Consider the following 24,710-nt stretch of genomic DNA (forward strand, 5'->3'; position numbering starts at 1 on the left):
GATGGAAATTTTTTCTAAAATACCATTTCTTGTTACAACACATGGGTGACATCTTCCCAGGAAGGTGCACGATAGTCCAAAATACAGACTGTAGCTAAAGTGAGATTTAATTTTTTTTAATCCTTTCACACCAGAACTTTTAAACTCTGAGGAAGATGAAAACACTGTGGTAAAAAAATGTGAATCGCATATGATAAACACTTTTCCAAATGTTCACTGTTGTGTAGGTGTCTGCAGGTGAATGAGGAGACAATTTGTTTGCAGTGACTCTTTCTTCATGCTGCTGCCTTGGAATTGCACCTCTCTTTTTCCTTAACCTGTTTTTTTCCTCCTTTTCTTGTGTTTTAAATTTTTTTTATTGTATCCCTCCTCCCTAGAATGCTTGTGTTTCTCAGGTGTGTATCCATTTCTCACGGAGCAGGCCATAAGCACTAGTGTAGGCTTTTCATCTGGCCCAGCATGACAATGCCTGCCTTTTCAGCAGTTGAGTCCATTGACTCATCCCGTGGATGGATTTTCTGTTTCTTTGTTTGCTCTAATATATTGGAAGGGGTTACATAGTAAGCAAAACATCCTCCTCACGGACTTCAAAGAGGAATAATGAGATAGATGTAATCAAGCTAAAAAGTATTTATTTGATAGTCAGCAATTCTTAACATCTGAGTGCTCTTAAATCTTTTATACATATGTTGAATGTTGGGTTTGAATGAACTGATTGTTACTGCTGCTTCATTCTGGCGTAATTGCTACCATTCAGGCAGCGAATCCTGCCTTTTGAGAAAAGGTAGCTTTTGTTCAAGGCTGTATCTACTTGCAACCCATTTTTGCTTCAGACACTTGATACAACCACAAGTCAACAGTTCATAAGCAGAGGGGGCAAGAAATATCCTTGTCAACTTCAATTGCAGTTTTTGCATCATCTTTACATCATAGAGCAGAAAGGGGTACTAAACCCCATACACTGGCAAAAACTGTTCTAAAATAACAGTTTTAAATGCCAAAATATGTTAGTCTTCCTAACTCTTCTTGCAGAGATTAACAGAAAGCTGTGGGACAGAAGTTCCTCGGGAAATAGGAACATTCTAATCTCTTAGCAATGTTGTCGTTACAACTCAAATGATGAGCAACTATGAGTAGTCTTTTCATCTCCCCCATTTTGTTCCTTAAAGCTACATGTAAATGTAATTCTGAATCAAGTTTTCCTTCTTTTTGCACAATTTGTAGATGCTTTAGGAAGTGACTTAAATTCTGTATTATCATCGCTGATTACAATCATCTTTTCTGTGTGTTTTTGAAACAGATCTCTTCAGTATTGTTACAGAGAAATATTGGTTTGTATTCATGGGATGACTGTTAATTGTGGTAGGAACAGGAGGCCTGCTTATGTATCAGGACTTGATTCTATACTTGGCACTCAAAAATGGATTATAGAAAAGTGATTTTGTTGTTAAATGATATAAGGTAGTTACATGGATCTATAAACCTAAAAGAGCCAAAACAAGCATATGTTGTTATATGTAACTGTTAGAGTTACAACAGAAAGAGGTTAAGTGTGAGAGAGATATGGGGGCATGGGAGAAACAGGATACACAGAAGAACGGCTGTAAATACTGAGAAAAGGAACCCAGTTGGGGCAAGGGGCAAAGATTGCCCGTATGCTACATTTTTTTTTGATAAATGATTGTGTGCAGAGAGAGCATGCCCTTGTTTATGAGCTTATAGCAATCTGGGAAACCCGGTGCTGCACAGAAACTTGCTTTTTTGATAGATAATAGTTCACATCTAAACTGCATATTTTCCTTTAAAACAAATACTGTTTCCCATGTAATAAGCCAAATAAAATAAAATACCAAGAAGAGACTTGTTGAGGAAAAACAACAAAAAAAATAGTTGAGTTTATTTCAGTCTTGTCAAGCTCTGTCAGCTGAAGAGCATGGCCACTGCAACTTTTAAATAGCTGGAACATGCTTTTTAATGGAAAGTGAAATATAGTATTGAAAATACACAAATAATAATGTTTAAAAACTGTTTAAGTTGCACCTTAAGTAAGCAATTATTTAGATATTTATTTCTCTGTTCACCTGTATTGAGATAACAATGTCATTTTATTTCTGTTTTCTATATGTAAGATAGAAAAAATAAGGACTTATTTCTGTAAAACCATTTTAACAAACCCTGGAAGATGATGAAATCTGAAGATGGTGTGCACCTGGAAAAAGAACAGAGTATTTTACACAATCAGTCCCTAAATAAATTGCACAGGGACGCAAAGCAACAGTAAAACCAATCTTGTAGAACAGAAATTACTGTCCAAATAAACACTTCCAGATAAATGCTGTCCAAATAAAAACTTCCTGCTTACTTTTAGTAAAAATGGGAACATTTCTTAGGAGATGAGTTTGCTAACTTTTGTTATACTTTAAGTACATTTTTTGGCACTCTCATGTACAATGAGAGACATTCAAACATGTTACTGCAGCTTTCCTGCTCTTATGTACGTGAAGAAATCCAAAGATTTACTTTGTTCATCTTTATCCAAAGCAAGTATAGTAATTTCTTGAAAATAATCTTTTTTTTTTTTTCATTTGCAGGAAGTCCAGCACAACTGTCAGCTCCATAGGATATCATTTTGTGCCGATGATAAAACTGACAAGAGAATATTTACTTTCATATGCAAAGACTCAGAATCAAATAAGCATCTGTGCTATGTATTTGACAGTGAAAAGTGTGTAAGTATGCAAGACGCTTTAAAAGAATTTGGGCGACTGTTACAGACTTTGGTCTGCTTTGAAATAAAACAGCAATGGTTAATAAAGGCAGATAGCCTGCCTTTTAATTGAAGGGGTCACTTTGATATAATCTTCCATGCCAGTATAGTGTCTTGTAACTTAGATGCATTAATTCAAAGGAGAACCTTTTTCTTCATTGATCTAAGGTGGTTTTCTGGGACAATTCTTCTTACTACCCAGCTCAATATCCTAGGCCAAGCATCTGCAATACTCTCAGAGAACAGATTGCATCCCAGCAAGCTTGAAATGTTTGCACAGCTGTTTTGCAGAGATTGCTGCAACTCCATGGCTGAGAAACCCTCACAGGCTCTTCTGCTGATGTGTCTGCCTCAGATTTTTTTTTTTTTTTTTATTTTTAATTGTTTTTTACAGCAAGGTTCCCCCTTCTCTGCCCGCACCCCCGCCACGTCTCTCAAGCTTGTTAATGCCGTGATGCACTACCAGAGAATTCATTGCACCAACCACTGACATTCTCTCGTGTCTGAGATAGAACAGGGCAACTGTTCAAAAATGTGCAATAGCAGAAAAAAAAACCAACAACTTTAGGATGAGAAATGAAGAAAATGGTGTCTAGCTGAAACAGGGTCAAATGTGTTTACCCTGGCAGAAAGCAATTAACAAATAACAACACGAGAATCAACACCAAAAATGGATGTTTAGGGGTTTTTTTATATAATCTGGAGTCTCTCTTTTTGTTTTAATCTAAATAGCTGAGATATCATACAAAGGAAATACTAAGGAAATAATTATTTCTTTATTTCTTTTAGAAAAAGATGCATATTCACTTCTATTTGTATGCAATTATGTAGTATTATGTGTTACTTCACAATGTTTCTAATTATTTTGTTGTTCACCTGCATTGCTCCAGTGCCTTCTGTAGATACTGTTCAGAATTGCTATATGCATCTGTTCATTTCTCTTCAAATTTCTATCCTGTGCCTCTTTTTCACACATTCCCATAATTTTAAATTGCCCTTGCAGCCTCTGCACACTAGTACCATTTTTACTCCAATGCACCGTTCCTTCTTCTCTCTAACCTGATATTTCACTTACTATACTTATTTCCTCTGTTTCACTCTTTGTTCATTAGTACTCTCAGATTTCAAAGGATCCCACATCAGTTGGTATTTTTCGTTTCAGCCAAACTTCATCCTTCCAAGAAGACAGGACTGCATACTCCCAGTGTCCATTACACTTTTACTAACATAAACAGTTATTTTCTAAAACAGTCCTAGTTCAGCTTTTTTGATCTAATTCAGTCTAATTTGGTTAAAATAATTCCTTGTATTGTTTGGTTTTTGGTTTTGTTTTTTTAATAAAGGTGCCCGTATGGTTTTTTTCACAGTAAAAAGATAGAGAGCTTAATGGTTTTTTTCCAATTTTTTTGTTGTTCCCCTGCCAAATTGTTTAAAAAAATAAAAAAGTTATTACTTACTGTGTTTACTTTCCTTACTAAAGTTCTATGGCAAATGGTGAATCCATATATTCAGCTTTTATTGGTGCCTTTTGTAAGTCAGCATTTTTTTCTGAAACCTTGGTCTGCTCAGTCATCTTGTATGTGTATTTTTACCCTTGTTATTTTTAAAGTACATTTTCTGTACCAACTGTGTATACACATCATAATATATGATGTGAATCAGCATAGAACTACTAAATTATTATATTTTGCACATACAAATGCAAATTATGTTTGGTCCGATTTTGTAATTGGAAATACTTGCACAGATAAATACATTTCTCTACACTATGCTGATTGAGATTCTATAGGACTTGTAAAAATAAGTGTTGAAATCCAGATTAAAAAGCAATAAGGGTTGAAACATTCATTTACATGAAAACATTAATCCATTAAAACTAAAACAATTTATTTAATGATTGAAAAGCCTGTATTTGCTTCAGAGGTTATCAGAAGAAGACATACTGCAGCATGCTATCTGTATTTTCAGAAATTAGAGGCATAATTTCTATGAAAAATTAGCTAATTGTGTTCTGCCTGTTCAGTCTCCCTTCTTTTCCAAAATATTTTTAAGTTGCTTTTGCAGCATTTTCTGTCAAGATATTTTGCTGAAGAGTGTTTGCCATTCTCCTTTGTAGTGTTGACTTCATGATGGATGCAGCAAACCCTTTCAACGTGATACGTGGTGTAAAGTATTTTGTGATCATCTGAAATGACAGTTATTATATAAAATATTCTTAATATACTAATTTCAATCTTATGTTTTATGTAAAGGCGGAAGAGATAACTTTAACAATTGGTCAAGCATTTGACTTAGCTTACAGGAAATTTCTGGAATCTGGAGGAAAAGACGTTGAAACAAGGAAACAAATTGCAGGGTTACAAAAAAGAGTAAGTTCTCAACTATGTTTTTTAAAGAGATAAAAGAATATGGTACTGTATTTGTGTTACTGCTTCTGTGACAGCATAATTTCCAGCATTATTGTCAGGTTGCTAAGAGTTGCAACAGATACTAAAACAGGAAAACTGAAAAAAGACCTCGTAACTGTGAAACTGTATTTTATGTTTTGCCATCTTGCAAGGCAAGATGTCTTCTTAAAGAGAAAAGCAAGGTTGAAATATGGAAGATACAGAAATTTAGTTATTTTTTGTAATCAGATAACTAGTTAAACATTGCTTCTAAATCACCAGATCTCAGATAAACTTATTCTCAATGGAAGCTCTATTGTTGAAATGAATGAATATCCCAATAGCTGTTGCAATAATCACTTGCTTTGTAGATTCAAGAATTAGAAACTGAAAACACAGAACTGAAAAATAAAGTTCAAGATTTGGAAAACCAGTTAAGAATAACACAAGTACATGCATCTCCAGTAAGTACATGAACATAACTCTTATACCTGAAGTTTAAATTTGTAATCATTGTATTATGATAATTATTAGCATCCATGTTGTTTCCAGTGATTGTGATTAACATACAGTGATCATGTAACATATCTGTTGAAATGCAGTACTGAAGTAACAGTAAGATTGTGACAAGCCAACAAAAGTGCAAATTGCAGTCTGTCACTTTTTGGTTCTTTAATCCCCTTGTCATACCTATTTGTTGCTGCCTAAAGACAGTAAATACTCATTCTAGTAGACATCAAAGCATGCCAGCTAAGGATGAAGAACTGTTCTGCGCTTAAAGGATCGGTACATGAATGCTACTTGGGATTTTTCTAGGAACTTTCTGTCACTAGTATATTGTCATTTACAACTGACATTTTCTAAATGACTTAAAAAATTTGTCTGTCTTTCAAAGGAGTGTTTATGTCTCAGGAGCTAACATTGGGTGGGTAGGTAAAAAGGAGCAAGTGCAGGTTCCTCAGCACTGGAAATTTCTAACACTTTCTGCAGTTCCTATAGATACTCATAACAAAAGTATTTTGAAATGATTGACAGTTCTTATATCTAGGCAGGACCTCTAAAAATGCAGGTTGCATTGCAGACTCATCCTAATGGCTCCTCTCTTCTTACAAGTGTACTCTATCTATACAGTATTAGGTAACTGAAAATAAATGAAATTTCTTAATGTGCGTATAGCAAAATCTTAGAAAAAGATGGATTGCTTTTAAGCTGTGCATTTTGGGCCACCTTGTTCCTGCCCTGGATGTGCACCATTTCACTTTAAATGGATGTTTAGAAATTTGGGCAAGGTAAAAGTATGTTTATAATGGCAATGACAGTTTTTCACTAATGTTTATACATTCCCTTGATATTGATTAGATGGTTGTTCCTATGAGGACCTGTCATTTCATTTTATTAGAATCTCTGTAGAGGAGAGAGCACCATAAATTATAAATACTGCGTAACTGCCACAGTGAAAATTGTAAATCATGGATGTCTTCTCATTTATAAAGCATTCAGTGATAGGCAATCAACTTTAATGCTAGATTTAAAATCAATTTAGCCAATTCTTCAATCTTTTCCTCAATTGGGATGGCAGCTAGTTTGTTTTTATTTATGAATATAATACTAAATGTATCTTCGAATTCAATTAAACAGGCTCTTAAGTCTCTTGTGATAGATGCATTTCCTTTCATTTACATTAATGAAGAACTTGGTAATTGCATTTAGCAAAGGACTTAAAAAAAACCATTAATAATGACAAAAAATATCTTGTAGTTTTTGATTTATTTTGTCTTTTAAGACAATGGTGTCTCATTTCTTATTAAAGCGTTAAGATCTAAATTTGTAAATTTTCCAGCCGTTTGTAAATTCTCTCCCTAGACAGTATTTTATTGTTAATTACTATTGGTACAATGAATATGCATATTGCCTAAATAGCACTTATGCTACAACAAAATTACATAATCTTGATAATTATTCTTATTAAAATATTAATTCATTTTAATAAATCACAGCCAGATACTAGTTTTTATTGCTGTATTTACTCCTTAATCTTTAAAAAGAAAACCACAAACGTTTCGTGTCATGAATTTCTGAGTTTCCTCATGATTAAAATTGCAGTAAGAGCCATCTAACAGCCTATTTGATATCTAAATTGATTCTACCACAAAATAGATTTATGTAAATGAATAAATATTGGAACAGGTTGTCCAGGGAGGTTGGAGCTGGATATTCAAAATTTACCTGGACGTAGTCTTCAGCAGCTTCAGCAAATTGGATCCTGCTGCAAGCAGGAGTTTGGATTAAGCAGCTTTCCCCCAATATGATTCTTCGATCAGTTGTGCAGGCAACCATCGAACACACACACACGTGTTTTTAACAAATTGTCTGTCTCAAATCTAGGAACATAAGTGTATCCACCAAACACTGTCAACTTTTGTACCTTACCAAGAGACATCATTCCAGTAGATCTGTTTTAAACTACAAACTAAACAGTAAAACTGTGGACATTGTAAATTAGAGCTCTTAATTGTGCTAGCGTAAGAGTAAGTACATATAAATAGAACAATTAGGTTGAAAATACATGAAGGAATGGAATAGTGAGGTTATGATGTGACTTCAGTGCAGGGAAAAGGAAGCACAAATATTCTTAAGATAGTTCGAGTCCGATAAAGGGATCATAAGTCAAAGTGCTTTGAATAGCAGTGGATGTGATTTGATGATACCTGTCTCTTCTTTCACTATGTGAGCAACAAATATGTATGAAAGAAGGAAATTCCGAACAATTTATAAGACAATTGATTGCCCGTTATTGTTTGCAATTAATTTTATACACTTTTAATTCAAATCAACTATCATTTCAAGCATAACTTTGCAAAGTCTCAACTCCTGTTAGAAAAAAGCAGAAGTGGGGCATAGAATATTTTCCTCATTTTCACATAATTTCTGTGATGAAAAAGATCACTTTAATTTAAAAAAAAGAAAATAGTAGAGGGGGTATTTTTGGCTGAATTTAAATTTAAAGCTCTTATTTTTTAAAATATCTGTACTTCTGCTGCTCTATATCTTCTAAATTAGAAAAGAAAAAAAAGCAGTTCTATCTTGTCATCATTTTGTCAGATTTTCAAATCTGCTGATAGTATTTTGTTAAACACTAAAATAAAATAGCTTACATAAATGGAGCAGAATGTCCAACATGGGGAATAATACCTCGTCTGAGTCACTTCCTAAGCACTTTTGGTTAGATGGGGAAAAGTTTGCTTCCCTGCAGATATTCTTCATGTTACATGCTATGAACATAACATAATCATTATTGTGATTTAAAACAGATTTATTAAACTATAAATTTTAGGTTTTCTCTCAGCTTTCATATCCATGCTACTGAATTATAAAGAGATGCTAGTGCCACACAAGAGCTTTCTGGAGCTATTTAGACATAAGTGATTTGATTTATTTATATTTAACTAATTTGATACAGCTATAACTCCTTATCTGTCAGTCCAGTTTGATGTTTTTCTGGGTGCTGAGGTCTAGGGAGGGATCGTGTAATGATTGATGGAAAGTTTAAGCCCTGATACTAATATGATAAAAGTACATGTGCAATTAATGGCATCACAGTAATTTGTAAAGAAATGTTGTTTCAGGAGCCAGCTACAGATGGTTATAAAGTTGCTTCTGATTATACTTCAGTAGTATCTTAGATTTTTGTATCTTATGCTTTCCTTTTTTGTATTTGGTTGTTTGCATGCTGTTTGTACTTTCTTGACATTTGCCAGATGCGCTGAAATGGCTTTCCTGTCTTATAGGTTGTTGACTGTGCTCTTCCTTTAGTGATTAATGCATGGTCACAGAAGCGCGTGGTAATCAGCAATTGATTTAGCACTTCAGAAATCAACACTAGCAACTTGTTTAATCAAGTATATACTTAAAGAAGCAGAAGATGTTGCAAGGGCTTGTGATGACAGTTCACAGAACATGACAAATATAAACACTGAAATCATGTTGTGTGCTACGTCCTCTTCTCCTTCGATCCCATCCCTACGGAAGGGGGACCACAAGCAGGCATCATTTCAGGCTGAGAATGGGTGTGTGTGTTCCTTCCCTGTGAGAGAAGACTTAGGCTTTTAAGTACTTATTGCACCTGCAGCGTGAGAAAGTGCTGTTACACACCCTAAGTGATATCACTATCATGCTTTATTTGTTAAAATACTGATCTAGGTCAGAATGTCTTTCCCAGTTGTCAGTAACTGAGAAACCATGGTGTCATTTGTATGCACTGCCAGTCTATCGTTTCTTTACTCCTGCTTCTTCCTTCTGAAGTTGATTGATTTTTGTGTCTTTAATTACTCTAGACACGTTAGTCTTCCCATTAATCTTTAATGAAGTAGGTAGACAATACCTTCAGAAATTTGAAGTTCAGTTCTTTTTTTTATTATTTCGTTGACCCTTGACACTGGTTTTTTGTTGTTTGTTTTTGTTTTGTTTTGTTTTTTAATAAGCCATTTCTGCTTTTTCTGGCAGTGAAGCTGAAGCTGAGGTCTTCTAAGTCCCAGACCATTTTCCCATGAACAGAACCAGATTGCTGTTCTCATTTCAGTATCAAAAAAACAATAGAATCTCAGAGCATCTTTAAACTCTGGATAGATAACTTAATATGTATATAGTTTTAAACATTTAGCTCATTGCATGTTTAAAAAAAAATTAAAATCTAGTCTAAGCATGCTTCAGTTCTAAGTAGATACATCCAGACTGTCATTTAAAATAAACATTTCTAACTTCCTATTGTCATTTAAAATAGGCTTGATAAATAAATACAAAGACATACATAAAGCCATTTGCTAGAATTCATACTCAGGATGAAATGTAATACTATCAAGACTTAAAATTCAGATCCTCTTTTACTTCCAAAATGTTTAAAAAATATTTTGTCTACAGTTTATCAAAGATGGTACTTTATTTATGTGATACTCAAGAACAAATTAGGCGTACCAGGCTGTACTGCAATATGTGACTTTACTGACAGATTTAATTCACTAAAAGAAGTCTGTCATGTGTTTCCATATTGAACTTGTGGGTAATAGTGTAGAACACTGTATTTGCAACACATGGTGCTAAAACATCTTAATCTGCTGATCTCTGACATCAAAATGTGTACAAAGAATATTGCACATGGTGACTTATCCAAAACCCATCAGTGGTCTAACTAAGAGAAGTAAATGCAAGTAGTGAATTGTAAGCTGAAATTTCATTTTAAGCACAAAATTAAAAATATCTTGGAAGATTGATAATTTCACATATGAGAGAATTTTTTCCAGCTGAAACATCTGTTCCTAATTATTTTAATTAAATTCTTTTTTAGGCTATGATAATGAACTGGAGTATTAGGGTGTTTATTGTGAGCCCTCAATTGCTATATTTAAAAGAAAATCCACTCACATATGAAAATTAAAAATAATAATAAAAAAAAAGAGATTACTTTTATCTCTCCAGTTCATAAGTAGTGCAAGTTATAGGCTTGTTTGGGAAATACAAAGGGAAATCTAATCTAAACTGCTTTCCTGATACTTCTTGCTTGTCTTGCAGATTTTATTTTTGTAGGCCATGTAATCATTTATTTGAAAACTTATTGTAAAATACTGGCAGACCGCAATGAGTGCAAACTGTATGCATATATAATGCAATTATGTACCCTTTACATTTTTGCAGTGTGTAAGTGGGTGTAAAGCATTGACAGCAATAGACTTCTGTTTTTGAGGGAGACATTTATTGTCAAAATTATGTTGTTGCATGGTTATTAGTATCACTGTGAAAATGTTTCTGCAGCTGTTCTAAATCTAGCCATATGGCCAAATCAACATCAATCTAATTTAGGTGCTTTTTCTATCAGTTCGTAAACTGTATGGGAAAAATAAAATTTCTTTCTGAAATTATAAAAGCAGACATTAAAAGCAATGAGATCATAGTTGGAAATGGAAAAAAAAAACTAGGTTGTATAATCAACTACTTTTCATAAAATGTATTGTGAAAGTTGAACATCAAATCATCAATCTTGTCAGGGTATCATAACTATTTAGGTTTGTTCAGCACATTCAGTAAATAATAAACTGCTTAGTGATAATTTTTTCTACTTTGGGGTTGATGTTTCTAAGTACACTAGTCTTATTAAACTTTTAAAAGTTAGTCCCTAAAATGTCTATATTTGCCAATGCAGAAATATTCTGCAGCAGAAGCTGTCGCTTTTTTCATTTCCTGAATAGATCTGTCTATACCAAACTAGGAGTTTCCTTAAAGTAGTTTGCCTTTATAGCTGTGCTTACATGTGCCATGGGAAATGTTGGCATGGGACGTTTCTTTTGTCTCTCACTGCCTTGCATATACAGCTAAAGTTTCTACTACTTTCATATCTGTACTGTTTATTTTTCATCTGTTTTAGTGGCTTGGCAATACATTAGTCACTGGTGTCTTTTGCATTTGGTCTTGATTATATAAAGACAATCTGATTGTCATTTGTTTGCTTATGATGACACTGCTCAAGTTTGTATCACAATAAGATTTTGGATGCTGCTGCGATATATAAATCCAACCTCCAAAGATCAGTGTATCCCTGGGACCGCTGTTTCACATGACGTCTTTTTTTGCTATTTATATTACTAGTGTTATAACCCTAAAGCAGCCTGGGTTAGCAGCTAAGATACAGTTAGCACCCTCAGTTTTTATCGTTAACTGAACAGTAAACTGTTGTTGGACGCTAAGGAATCTCTGATTTTAATCTATTCTGGGCTTGGCTGAAGTTTACCAGGCATGCCTTTAAGGTTTTCTCTTTGAGCAATATGCTTAAGGCAGAGAGTAAGTTGTGACAACTGCATGACTCTGAAGTTAGATGGAAGAAAACAGGAATGCTTAGGAAAATAACTTAAAAGAGAGAATGATGAAATCTGAGAGAAGCAGAATTGAAAAGCAGCAGGAAACCTTATTGGAGAAACAGTCCTAAAAGGAACAGTGTTCTTCCATTCACCATAAGTATTGTCAAAGTAGTAGTATGTAATACATATTCCTATCATGGCAGTGTTGCAAAAAATGTCCATTTTTAAATGGAGCATTAAAGATACTGATTGATTAGAGCTTTTTTTAAAGTTCTTTAATTATGACTTAGAAGCATAGGCCACCTGCACCTATTAACCTCCTTAAAAAGCTTAAACACACTCATGAGAATACCCCAAGATAGACGTTGGAACTGTAAGCACATTTCAGTTTTGGAATGTGTTTAGGCATATCATTTAATTTGGGTTTCCATTAAGACTGCCAAGTGGGAAAATGCACATGTTTTTTATTTGCCTGTCTTCTGCTCTTTGAATTTTATATATTCTGTATTCAGTTCAGTGAGTACTTCTTCATGACGGTTTAAAATTCTATTATGTTTGTGATGTTAAATTTGAAATTATCTATATCAGATTTCATGTTACTGAAAAACTTCTAAATGAACCAAAGATGTAGCAGTTAATGAAACTGCTAATGCTTATACAGTATTTTATGAATTAGTAAATTAATATATCCTTAGTAGTCCCAACTCTCAGGTAGCTTATAGTCAGTAGGTTTGTAACTAACCACATAATTTCCAATTCAAGGTCACTCACAGTTCCCTACAACATTCACTGCAGTTATCCACTGTGACTGTTCTGTATATTACCAACTTGAATGTTCTAAAGAAGAAAAACATCTTCTAATTCATTAATACATTTCCATGATTCTTATGGGGGTATGGCACAGAGATTGCAATCAATGTCTTGAGACACCTAGTAAAAACAAACAATTTTGAAATGTTTTGTGTATTAACGAAAACTCGATCGTGCATCGTTTTCTAGTATGATGCAGCCAAACAGTGCATCTTCAGCATCATGCTAAGAAGAATGAATCAAAAATAAATCCTTTGACAGGCACATAATAATATCTAATCATAACAAAGACCAAGTCCACTGAACTGGTATTTTAATTTCATAACCATATTCCTGTGTTGATGAAAAGTGGGTCCAAATTGGAAAGTAATATATCAACCAGATCAATGCTACATGTTCAGTGTTATGCAGTGGTGAGCTCAGATGAAATACAATTGCCATATAAAATGACAATTTAATGTATTTTTAGTGTATTTTCTTCCTTTATAATTTGGCGTAAGAGTATTAAGTTTCAGAAGTTATACTCTTTTTAGGCTGCATTTGTTAGACGAAGGGTCTGTTCCCTTCTCCTTTTGCATTTGCTACATCTGGTGATATTTCTTTCATTTGAAAAGCCTTCTGTGCAATCCGTCTCTTTGTGACCTTCCAGTTATTATTTTCCATTGCTGAATACACTTCCCTGCTGTACCTGTCCTTCTGTGGGCTGCTTGAATACATAGGGCTGCAAGCAGAAAGCCAGAGTCAGCCGCACGGGTCCTTCTGCCTCGTGGGATGCAACATGCAGAACAGCGCTCACAACACAGATCCCAGCACCTTCTCTGGCCGTCTCTGCTGCCCTGCAAATGAAGAATTACCAGTGAAAATTCATTGTTGTCAGGACATATTCCCAAAACTGTCATAGGAAGCTCCACACCCTATATGGTGTGAAGTGTCCTAAGATGATCACTTGCCAGATAAAGAGGAAGAAAAGTGGCCACTCAATGTTCAGGGCTGGAATGATACCAGTAGTGTATATTCTGGTTTTGTGTTGAAACCTTTCATTGCCTGGATTTGATATATGTTCATCATCCTTATAGTTTTGCTGCTTTGCATCCTACATGCATTTTGCTGGTTTCTGTATGATTTTTCATGTGATATATATGCTTTCTCATGGAAACTACTCATCCTCTGCTGTTTTGCATTTCAGGGAAATATTTTGCTTCCTTAATTTACTGTTTGTATTTAGTATCTTCCAGTGTTAGTATTATGAGATCTATTTTTTCCATATATATGTGTAGCAGCAAGGATTACATGGTAATAATTACATGGTAGCATTGCAAGTTTTCTACCTGTAGTCTAGGGATACTCTTGAAATAATAAGCAAAATTCTGTGTCTTCTCATTTTTTTTGCTTTCATTTTTATTGATTACCATTCCAAATCCTCTGTTTCACAATTCCAGCTTGGCAACAGATGAATTCTTTGCAATTGCGATAAAAACTTTTTTTTTCCTTATGAATTGAAGGTTTTTAATAGGGAGTTTTGTGGTATTTGTCATTCTTCTCATAAGTATGGCATTGTTAGTAAATTTGGATACCTGTACCCTTAACCTGACTTATCTGTAAAGAGAGCAAAGAAAGGAACAAAAACTCAGTTTAAAAGAATTTGAAATGTTTTATTTTCTACATAAGTCTGAAAAAATGGTTTAAAATCATTGATTAAATCCTGCTCTACTGGAGTTATGCAAACTTCTAATGAAATAATCATGTCATATTGATTGTGTAAAAATGTATGAAGAGAGTAAAAGCAGACTTCAAAACTTTTGCTGCATGCATCTACCACTGCTTCAGCCTGTGCAAGTCAGAAGGTTTTTCAGGCAAAAACCTCCAGCACAGATCCAGTTCCCGTCTTCTCAGTGTATAAACTCTTGGCTCTAGCCAAGAACAACTGCCTACACAAGTGTTCAATCCCTTCTGTTAAGGTTCAAAGATGAATCTGTCCTCTAAAGCCTTGTTTTAACTATCCAAAGATGTTTTCCTCAGATTTGAGGCAGGAATTACAGCTTGGCCCCAACATAAAGATTGGTTGGGCATGTTTCGTCAATATTTAAAGACATTTCCTTTTTGCTTTTCTTTCCAGGATCAGTCATAAAGGTTCTTTGTTTCTACTTTCACTTAGACAAGATCCATTTCTTTTGAAAACTTTCAGGATTGCAGATGCTTCCCATTCAGGCAAAAAATTAAGGGTTTTTGTTTTTTATCAAAGCACACAAAACCCTCAGTTTTGCTCTCGATACACAATGAATCTTGCTGGAATATACAGTTAATTACTCCCCAGTTGTATGAGGCAGCTAGCGTCAGGTTTTTGTCTGCCTAATTCAGACCAGAACCTTGCAGTTACCACTTTGTCATCTTAGATGAATGCTCTTACCATCGTATTCTGGTGTGGATATTACTCATTTGCCTCTGTTCGAAGCCTCTGTTCTGTGGATTTGTTAAGAGATCCAGAGAATAATATCATCCTCAACATTTTTGTTTCCCCAGCAGCAAAGTTTTATTCCGTCCTGCATCCTGTGCTGCTGTTGTGGGGACACGAGGATTCCTTTGCTTTGCAACGAGTCTCAGCTTTTGAGATACCTACTGAAAATACCAAGTTCAATTAGTTATTCATCCACACAGAAAAAATGTCAGAAGAGTATTATATATCCAGAAATGTGCAGGTTCTCAAACTCTATAGATGAGGAAATGAAACAAAGTCAAGTATTAATGTAAACATCAAAATTTGTGCACTGTGAGCTTCTACTGTAAGAAGATTTTAGTTAAATAATTAATTTTTCTTTAAATATCGATAGGATACAAATGGTAGGTGTTTCCTGATTTGGAGAAAGAAAATTCTGACCTGTGCTTTAACCACCAGAGTAACTCTGGTCCCCAGATATGTGCTTACCTGCTAACTTACATGTGCAGAGATGAGATATTGCTGATATGTTGGTGGATTTAGACGTTTGTCAGTGCATCTGAAAGACCTGTTTTTGGGAAGATGCCCGTCTTCATTTTGTTTGATGTAATTATCAAGGAGCAAGTCACTTTCATTTCAGTTAATACTGGGCTACCTCTTACTGTGGTGTATTTTTAGATTTTGTTTTAAAATATTTTCAAGTTCTTTATCTTGTAACTATAGCAAGTTACTGACAAACTTTTTTGAAGTATGAAGTGTGTTGGTTTTCTTTTCTTCTTTCCCTGACATTACCATGTTCTGTTCCTCAGAATGTTTTCTCTTTCTGTGATTCCTTTTCAGCTGCTGCACATAAAGTGTGATAATGATGAACATATGTTTCAAAGACCCTCTACTTTTTTCTGGTGTAACAATGAGGATTCACCTCCTTGTTTAGATATCTCCTCCATTACGCTTACTCCTAGGAGTTCTCCTGACTCTAGAATACCATCTGGATTGTTAATACCACCACCTTCAAAAAGTGGTCTTCCAAAGCCAATCAGTGAATACAGCTGCCCAAGACCTCGTGTAATCCTGCTGTGCAAAAGCTTTTTCAGTTTTTTTGGCTTTCCTTTGTTCTCTGTTGTGTATTAACTTGTATTAAAAATGTGCATTTTGTACAGTGGTTAAAGGACAGAGCAGATGTATCTTAGGTTCTTTAGGAATACTCTTAAAATACGAAATTTGTGAAGATTTACTCTTATTTCTATGTAGCTTTTTTCTCCCACCTCCAAAAGATAAATTCTTGTTTTCCCAACATGTTTAAATTAGTCCATTAATTAATTACCTCTGTGTTATCTGTCAATCTTTTGTTAAAATTCTTTAAGAATAGTTATTCAAAACAAACAATTCTAAAGGTCCAACTTCAAGTGATTTCCTCACCCCCCATGAATTAATAGAAAAGCAATCAGCCATTAAAGAACTTTTAGCATACTTTATTAAAAAACTCTGTGCAAAATGATGGTTGAAAAATATTCTAAAATACGAAATGGGCATATTGCCTGCTTTTTCATAGCAATATGCTTATACTCTCAACTTTTCTTCCATTTGCAAGTATCATTTGGCTGTATTTGGCAAACATCATGGCTTTCTGCATGTGTTCACTAAATAAAAATGCTTCTTGTGCTCATATGTATTCAAAATATAAATTTCTTAACTAAATTATAGTTTTACGTAAACTAGCTGTATCGGTGGTATCAAAATGGCATATAGACAGGAAATGGCGGTGTAATGTTTGGTTTTGCTTTTTTTGCCTAAAAGTCTCATTTAAGACTAAACATAAATACTGTTTGTTTATTTATCTAGCTTCTAGATAGCCATAAACACTTGGCAAATAAGGAGAATCTACATTAGCATTTACTATCTCCATGACATTCTAGGATTATCCATCAACGTTGACGGGAAATGTAGGTTAATATATGGCATGTACCTGTGCATTAAACCTGATCCCACTTTTCTGATGCAGAAAAAACCTATTTACAAGAGAGTTTTGTTTGTGTGAAGATTGGAATAGGAGATTCATTATCTGTTTACTTTGGGTCAAGCACATCTGTTGCCCTGCTTTGAGTGGGAGCAGATGACATCCAGTGATCTCCCTGACTTACACTGGTTCTCTGTGCACAAAGGCTTCAGGAGGTTAATGCAAGATCCATGAGCAATAGTAATAGCAGCGTGTTAAATGTTTTTGTTTTTTGTTTTTTTTTTGCTTGGCACTTCAGTGTACTTGGGTAGAAATATCCCAGGTTTTTGGAGTTCTCTACTAATCCAAATTTAAAATATGAATTCAAAAATCCTAAGAAATAGGAAATGTAGGACTTTGGAATCTAGTTTTCTCTTTAAGCAGTGATATCAGTGTAAGACCATGGATCAATGTCCTTTCCTTCTCAGCAGCCACTGCAGCCTCCAGAGACAAACAGAGGTAGTTCAGGACTACCTATAGACTTGGCTTAGAAATCTGTGGTGTGTGCTGTCAGAGAGCAGCTTCAGTTGCTGCAGCAGAGGCACTAAAAGTGGCATTCCAAAATAAGGTTAGGTCCATGAAACTGTAATGGACCAGCAGTGCTAAAGGCTATCCACTTGCCAGGTTGTCGCATTCATGTATTCTGAATAAAAGGATCCGTGTGACTAATTTAACTTGTGCTTAAAAATTTTCATGTTAATATTTTGGTCAAATTGAATCTTATTTACAGGTAGCAGGCTTTCCCTGTGCCTGGCTGTATAGTCTTTCTAATAGATAGAACGTAGGGGGGTTTTGTATTGTCTAAGTAACATGCAAATTAGTTTTGCACATATATATATATATAGGCTTCAGTTTGTCAATCTCAATTTTAATCTATTTCATCATCTGCCTTTAGTGTTTCATTTATTCTGACTTAACTGTGCCTCGTTTGTGTCCTGCACTAATGGACTGATGGCGGGAGGAATTAATCATTAAAAAATAAATGTGGCTATAGAACGATAGTAGTTGTCAGGTTTGAGGTTTCTTTGCTTATCCAGTATTTTTTTGAACCCTTCCAAATTCTTGAGCCTTACTAATGAAATGTCTTCTGTTCCACATTCAAGGATAAGTTTTTTATTTTGGATGTTAATATTCAGTGTGTTACATGTCTATGTTGTTACTTACCAAAAAATACGTTTTGAAGCTTTGATCACACCAGGTTTTTTAGGTTGTCAAGTAAGTTATCATGTAAGGAAGAATTAGTAAACAAGAAATATTAGGCTTGTATCTTTTAATTTTAGCTACTTGTTCTGTGCGCTCCAGAGCATAGCGTATTGCTGTTGCAGTATTACCTTAAATGGGTCTTGTGAACATACCTGTATTCGTCTGTCTGCTTGTCACGAGCTTTTTCAGGTTTAACTGTGATACGTTTCTGGCTGTACCAGATGGACTGAAAATGGAAAAATTATAATGCTGCTTATGTATGGGAGAATTTTAGCATGTCTCAGACTCTGAACTGCAAATGCCATTTGCTTGGTGTCAGGAGCTGGTTTTTGCATGCTGATGGTTATTTTTAACTTTTTTGAAAATGTGGCTCTTATCTGCATGCTGAAGAATTCAGTATTGTGATCTTTTTCATGTGAAATATTGCCCTAATATTTATTGTCCTTATTGTAGGCAGGCAGTGTGACACCTAAATCACCCTCCACTGACATCTTTGATATGGTTCCCTTTTCTCCCATATCCCCTCAGTCATCAACACCTACCCGCAATGGTACACAGCCTCCTCCAGTACCCAGTAGATCTACAGAGATCAGTAAGTTTTTTTAACAACTGACCTAATTTTTGCTTACATTATATTTTTTAATAGAACATCTTTAAAGGTTTACGTACATTTTGTATGAAAAGCCAAATACAGTTTTTGTAAATCACATTCAATAATGCCATTTAATTTTTATACCATCTTCCCAAAGTTATTGACGTTGCTGCCAAGTTACATTATAAACAAATTTATCTACTTGCTGAAGCTATTATATAAACAGTTTGAAGGACTTTGGGGGTTTTAACTTGGCTTTTCTTTTACAGTATCTCTTTTGCATTTACTTCAAGAAATATTTTTACTTCCTGTTAGTTCTTTCTTTGTCAAGCCACAGTTGTAGCATCTAAAGCCTCCATATCTGGGGAAGACAGTAGGTGGAGTAAGTATGGTGATGATGATGCAGAAGGGAGAGCTGAAGAAATCCCTCAAGATGTAGACTGTCTTGGAATGCTGTTTTCAATACTACTTTTCATATCATCTACACCTTTGTTTTTCAGTTACAGTTGATGAACCTCTCCAGATCTGTGAACCACTCCTAAAAGATGATTAACAATAGCAATTTTATTTTCCAAAGGCTTGAAAGCAGTTAGGGTAAGGTTCTTGGCTTCACTGAAAATCTTTTAGGAGTCCACAAAGTATTTTTAAAAGCTTTGGAATCCCCTGGGGGAGAGGAGAGAGGAGCATACACAAGCAATGTCATAGATTGTGGAAATATCAGTCTGTGTATAGTATCTTATATTTCTGATGCCTATGTTAGTATGGATAAGGAACATTAATGCCTCCCACCATAGAAAACCACATTTGAAGATTTTCTGCCTGTTTTGAGGGAATGCTGCTAGTATGCAGAATATTCAGGTATGAATGAGAGCTATGCACAATTACAAAAATGCGTGGTAAAACTTAAGTCAGTGAGCATCTTCCCCAACACCATGTCTTATGCACCTTTTGGTTCCATTGCTCAGAATGACTGTCACCCTCTAAACAGAAAGTTAGATGTCAAGGCTATTGATTCAATAAAAAAAAAAATCTGTACTTTTTTAAGAGAAGACTTTAATTTAGATGAACTTTTATGGGTTTATCAAAGGGTACATTAACAGAATTTAAAACTATTCTGTTAATAGCTAATATTAACTATTCTTAAATAACTTAAAAGAATATTAGAATATTCTAATAGAATATTAGAACTGTGTTCTTTTAAGAGCATTTTTATAGCTTTGTAAAGAACAACAAAAAAAAATTCAAAGACACCCCCTCCAAGAACTACTTTTCTGTTTTCAAATTTGTTCCTCTGAAACTACAGACAATGCCATAAAATTGATCTCAATGTGCATATCCAGCTTCAAAAATAATAACTTGAATAGAAGTTGGGGGGGGTTTTAGCTATCGTCCTACCTTGGTTCCATTGAAATTGCGGCTAGAAATCTTGTAGGAATCAGTGCTCAATGCTGACTGGTCTTGAAAATTCCAGCTATGTAGGTTTTCTAATTGTTTAATCAGTGGATTTTGTAATACTGAAAATACTGTAAGTTGCTTATTCAGTGATATGTACTGTTTAATATAGTTGTTTCTTACTCATTCATTTGCATTAAATTAAGATGTGGTTCAGAGACATGGCAGTCAGTGTCTGTTAATTCTCTGTGCTCCTCAGTGTGCCATGCTTCAGAGGGAGATTACAGAAGTACATCATAATCTTTATACTTTTGATCCCTGCTCTTTCAGTCTACATCATAGTACTTTATATGTTGCAAACTGTTGCATTCATCAGCTATTAGCACCCTTTGGCGTATTTCAAAAATGCAATTTGAAACAGAAGAGGAATATTTTATAATCAAACAAGGACTTACTGTCTTAGATGAGAAAGTTCAGATCCCATAAGACTCTCATTCAAGCTGTATAATGTTACATTACTATAATAATGTACAATAGTAACTTGTTTTATATGGTGTTATTGCTGCCAGTACAAGCAAGCTGGCATTTCTTTCTCCAGTACAAGTCAGATGGGTGGCAACCAAGAGGAGCTGAAGTTTGGAGTCTCCCATTTTCTAAGGTCTTCTGAACATCTTTTCATGTTCTTATCTCTATTTTGTCACTGCACTTGAGCGGGTTTTCCCCGTCACTTTTGATCAAATTACAGGTGATTTTCTTGGATTTTATAATTTTTATAACTTTCACCTTTATCACATTTGGTTGCTCCATTTGTCTAAGTGAGGTTCACCTGCCTGTTACCTAGGGATGGCAATTGTGCTGCCCAAGCCAAATGTGCTTTTCAAAGTCAAACTTCATCTTACTGATCAACTGGCCAGTTTGACAAGTCACTCAAGATTAACACTGCACAGGAAAGACAGGTGTCATTTGCAGGAAACCAGTTATAATACCAAGCACTTTGGATTCCTCCAAGACCAAGAGCTTCAGAGGTGATAATTCACACCAGGATGACAGCTCAGCTTTTCATAAAGAAAAATGCCTAGAGTTAGAATTTTGCTTGCCAGCTCTCCCTTGGGTAGCAAAAATTGAGGGGTTATAGATGATATATTTTGCTTTGACTAGCTCGCAGTTGAAGAAACTCAGCATTCTATTACTGGAAGAGTATGACACTGACCTTTTCTTGGAGAGGTGGTTATCTCCAAAGAATTTAAGCTTTAAAAAAGGGAGAAGATTCTTGAAATTTTGAGTTATTCAGCATTATACCAATATGACTTCTCAGTAAATGTCAACTTACTGCTACATATATCGGTGATAGCAAATAGATTGGGTTTACCTATTTTAAAGGAAAAAATGGCATGGTTTTTCAACAGGAAGTTGCAGATTGAACAAATATGTGACGTCTTTTTAGGTAATAATTGCAAAAAAAGTGATTCTTTCAAAAACAAAAGCCCTTTCCAGAATTGTGTTTCTACTCAAAATGTTGCTGAGAAATACCTCTTTTAATGTTAAGTTTGCAGTAACCAGCTTGCAGGCTAAACATAAACATTGCAGCCCCGTATTGTAATTGCTTAATTGTTCAATTGACCAGTGCAGAGTTACTGTAACCAAAAATGCAATGTTAAACACCATGCTGCTACTGCTTCCTTAAAGTAAGGGAATGCAAACTTTCCTGTGAGAAATCTCAAAAGGATGGAATTAATTTATTCATTTTAGTTAATTAAAGGAGGAATTAACTTATGTGTTTCTTGTTGGTACAGCATTGTTGTCATATCTCAGAAAAGAACTGGAGAGGAACATTCTCTATCAAATTTTTGAACATTTCTTTCACTCAAATGCATCTTGAACAATTCGAGGTCACAACTGGCAGATGTAGAAATCTGCTCCAAGATGCTGTCTTTCCAGAGATATTTAAGAGTCTGTTGTGAGAATAATGGTGGAACCATTTTTTATGCCGTAATAATTCCAGAAGGAAAAAAATATGGAGTAGCCTGCAGCTAAGGGAAAGGCTTCCTGGACTTCACTACCTCAGCTTATTCCAAATATTTTCTTGGGTGCTTGTCTTCAGTGTGATTCATTTTTATGTGTCATCACAGCTGCTCCAGGACATCTGGGGAAAGCTTATATCAGTATAACTCTGTGCCTGGATAATAGTTAAGGTAAAAAAGATTGGGATGCAAAATGCAGCAGAAAAGCCAAATATTTGTAGTTTTGTTTGGTAATTACTCATTTTGAGCTTATTACGGAGTGCAGGTTGCTACTCTCCAATATTACATATTTCTTGTCCTCAACGTCAGGTCACAGAAACAAGAATTTATTACCTGTTCATGTCTTTCTGTGGTTTGAGTTGTGGATGTAAAACACCAGCATGTCATGGTTTTGAATTTGTTGGTCGATTTTCCCAAACTGTGAATTTATTTCCATCCAGAAAGGAACGGGAAATGGAAAGGAAATGTGCTGTTTGAAAGGATGTTTTCAAAGGCTTACTGGTTGCTGTGTATTGGAGAAAGAAATGCCTGTCTATGCTACAACTATTCTGAGGAGTGTGCCAGGCAAGATATTCTTGTTTATAGTTAATCTTCATGCAAATACTCTAGACTGAAATAAAAAATTACTGATTTATCCCATCTCTGCTAAAAAGGACTCCCCCCCCATGAACAGTGGAGTGAACTCTAGCAGATATACTCGTGGAGTTCCTGTGCATTGGTGCAGCTCTGCAGTGACTAAATTTTAGTATACATCCAGGTTCCACATTTTCCTCAGCTTCTGTTCAAAAGAGAAATACTGATGATGCTGTTGAAAAGATTTCATGGAACTTCATTCCTCCCTGCCTCTTAGTAGTCCAATTTCTCATATAACACACAATTTTTAAATGCAAAAAAGCAGTTGTACTGTAGACTTTTTCAGCTGATTTACTGAATGATTAGCAAGTTATAATAGAGATAGTTTCCAAAATAATAATTTTTCAGAGAAACGCAGCTAGGAAATACTTCTGTATTTTGAATTTGATTCTGTACGGGGTTTATTAGGTTCTGTCACTGAGAATAAGTTACACTCTGGTTAATTTTAAAGTCTGCCTTGAGTAACAATATAAATGAAGTAATCCTTCACCTGAAGGCAGGTGACATTAAAGGAGCTAAAGCTTCTGCATTCTCCTGCTAATGAGCTCAGAAGTGCTGTCATTTATAAAAGCCCAATAATAAGGCATGAATGAGAAAATATCCGTAATAGCGTACAAAATACTTGCTTTCAAAAATAGCGATAAATCATATTTCAGTACTTAGAAATGCAAGAGTTGTGTTCTCCACTGTTTTTTCCTAAATACATTCCTTGAATGTTTGCTAAGGCTTGGTGTTGAAACTGGCTGCTTTTAGCTGTCTGACCACACAGAAAACTGGCAGCTCCTTTTAAGGGTAAAAAGAACCTACGGAGAAGAAGAAAAAAAAAAAAAAAAAAAAGAACCTACAGAACCTACATAATGAACAAATAGATTTACAAGGAGCATAAAGTATAAGGCATAATCACTTTTTGCCCAGTAGAGGTTTGCCCAGTAGAGGTCAAAGCTGCTACACATCTGAAGGTTACTTGGTAGGAGCATCGGAGCATGTAAGGACACTGGTTATACTGGAGCAGACCCATTTTGGCTGTGAAAGAGGCAGGAACGAGGTAGATCCTAATTTTTACATTAGATTATCCTAGTTAAAGTCTCTTTTGCGTGCAGGTGGTCTGCCTCTGCCAGGAAAGACTAGATGGTTTTTTGGCTCAAGGGGGCTTTTGGAATAAGGCTGTCTGATCCGGGCCATCCCCTAGTCCCATGTGACAGTTTGTAGCTGTTTAGTCACAGTTTTTGAAATAGGTAATTAATCAAGTTCCTACTTGTTTCTGTATTTTACTATGGGAATGAATGCTGGTAGCTGCTAATAATTTAAAAAGCCTATTTTGCAGCGTGATAACACCTAAATGATTAGGTGAAAACCCACAGAGACTAACAGGCACAATAAAATGTTGAAGAGCTTAGACAAGTACAGGTCTAAAACTCTTGACTCCAAGGAGGCCAAAATAAAGGCATTTATTTAGCAATATGCATGATCTTCGGCATTGATAAGATGACTGGTAACGCTGCAACATGGATTTTGTGTCAAGTAGTCATTTGACAGCTTCCATATCTTGGATGTTAAGGGTAAAATTTTGTACTTAACCAGAAAACTATCTAGTCATTTTGAAGATACTAATAGCCCCTTTTACTCTCGT

At 35.0% G+C, this 24,710-nt stretch overlaps 1 protein-coding gene across 10 annotated transcripts in view; it reads left to right on the forward strand.

Moving 5' to 3' along the window:
• The window catches only part of GULP1 (GULP PTB domain containing engulfment adaptor 1), a 159,930-nt gene that overhangs the window by 123,909 nt on the left and 11,311 nt on the right, over nt 1–24,710 (forward strand). For 7 of the 10 annotated variants that reach the window (XM_075756140.1, XM_075756138.1, XM_075756136.1 and 4 more), the window contains 5 exons: nt 2,592–2,729; nt 5,020–5,136; nt 5,526–5,618; nt 16,084–16,308; nt 18,896–19,034. In XM_075756140.1, coding sequence (XP_075612255.1) covers nt 2,592–2,729; nt 5,020–5,136; nt 5,526–5,618; nt 16,084–16,308; nt 18,896–19,034 — 712 coding nt within the window. The remainder of the gene's footprint in view (nt 1–2,591; nt 2,730–5,019; nt 5,137–5,525; nt 5,619–16,083; nt 16,309–18,895; nt 19,035–24,710) is intronic. The other 3 variants (XM_075756143.1, XM_075756141.1, XM_075756142.1) reach the window with 1 other exon arrangement.

The sequence above is a fragment of the Balearica regulorum genome, chromosome 6 (assembly GCF_011004875.1).
Source record: "Balearica regulorum gibbericeps isolate bBalReg1 chromosome 6, bBalReg1.pri, whole genome shotgun sequence".
Lineage (NCBI taxonomy): Eukaryota > Metazoa > Chordata > Aves > Gruiformes > Gruidae > Balearica > Balearica regulorum.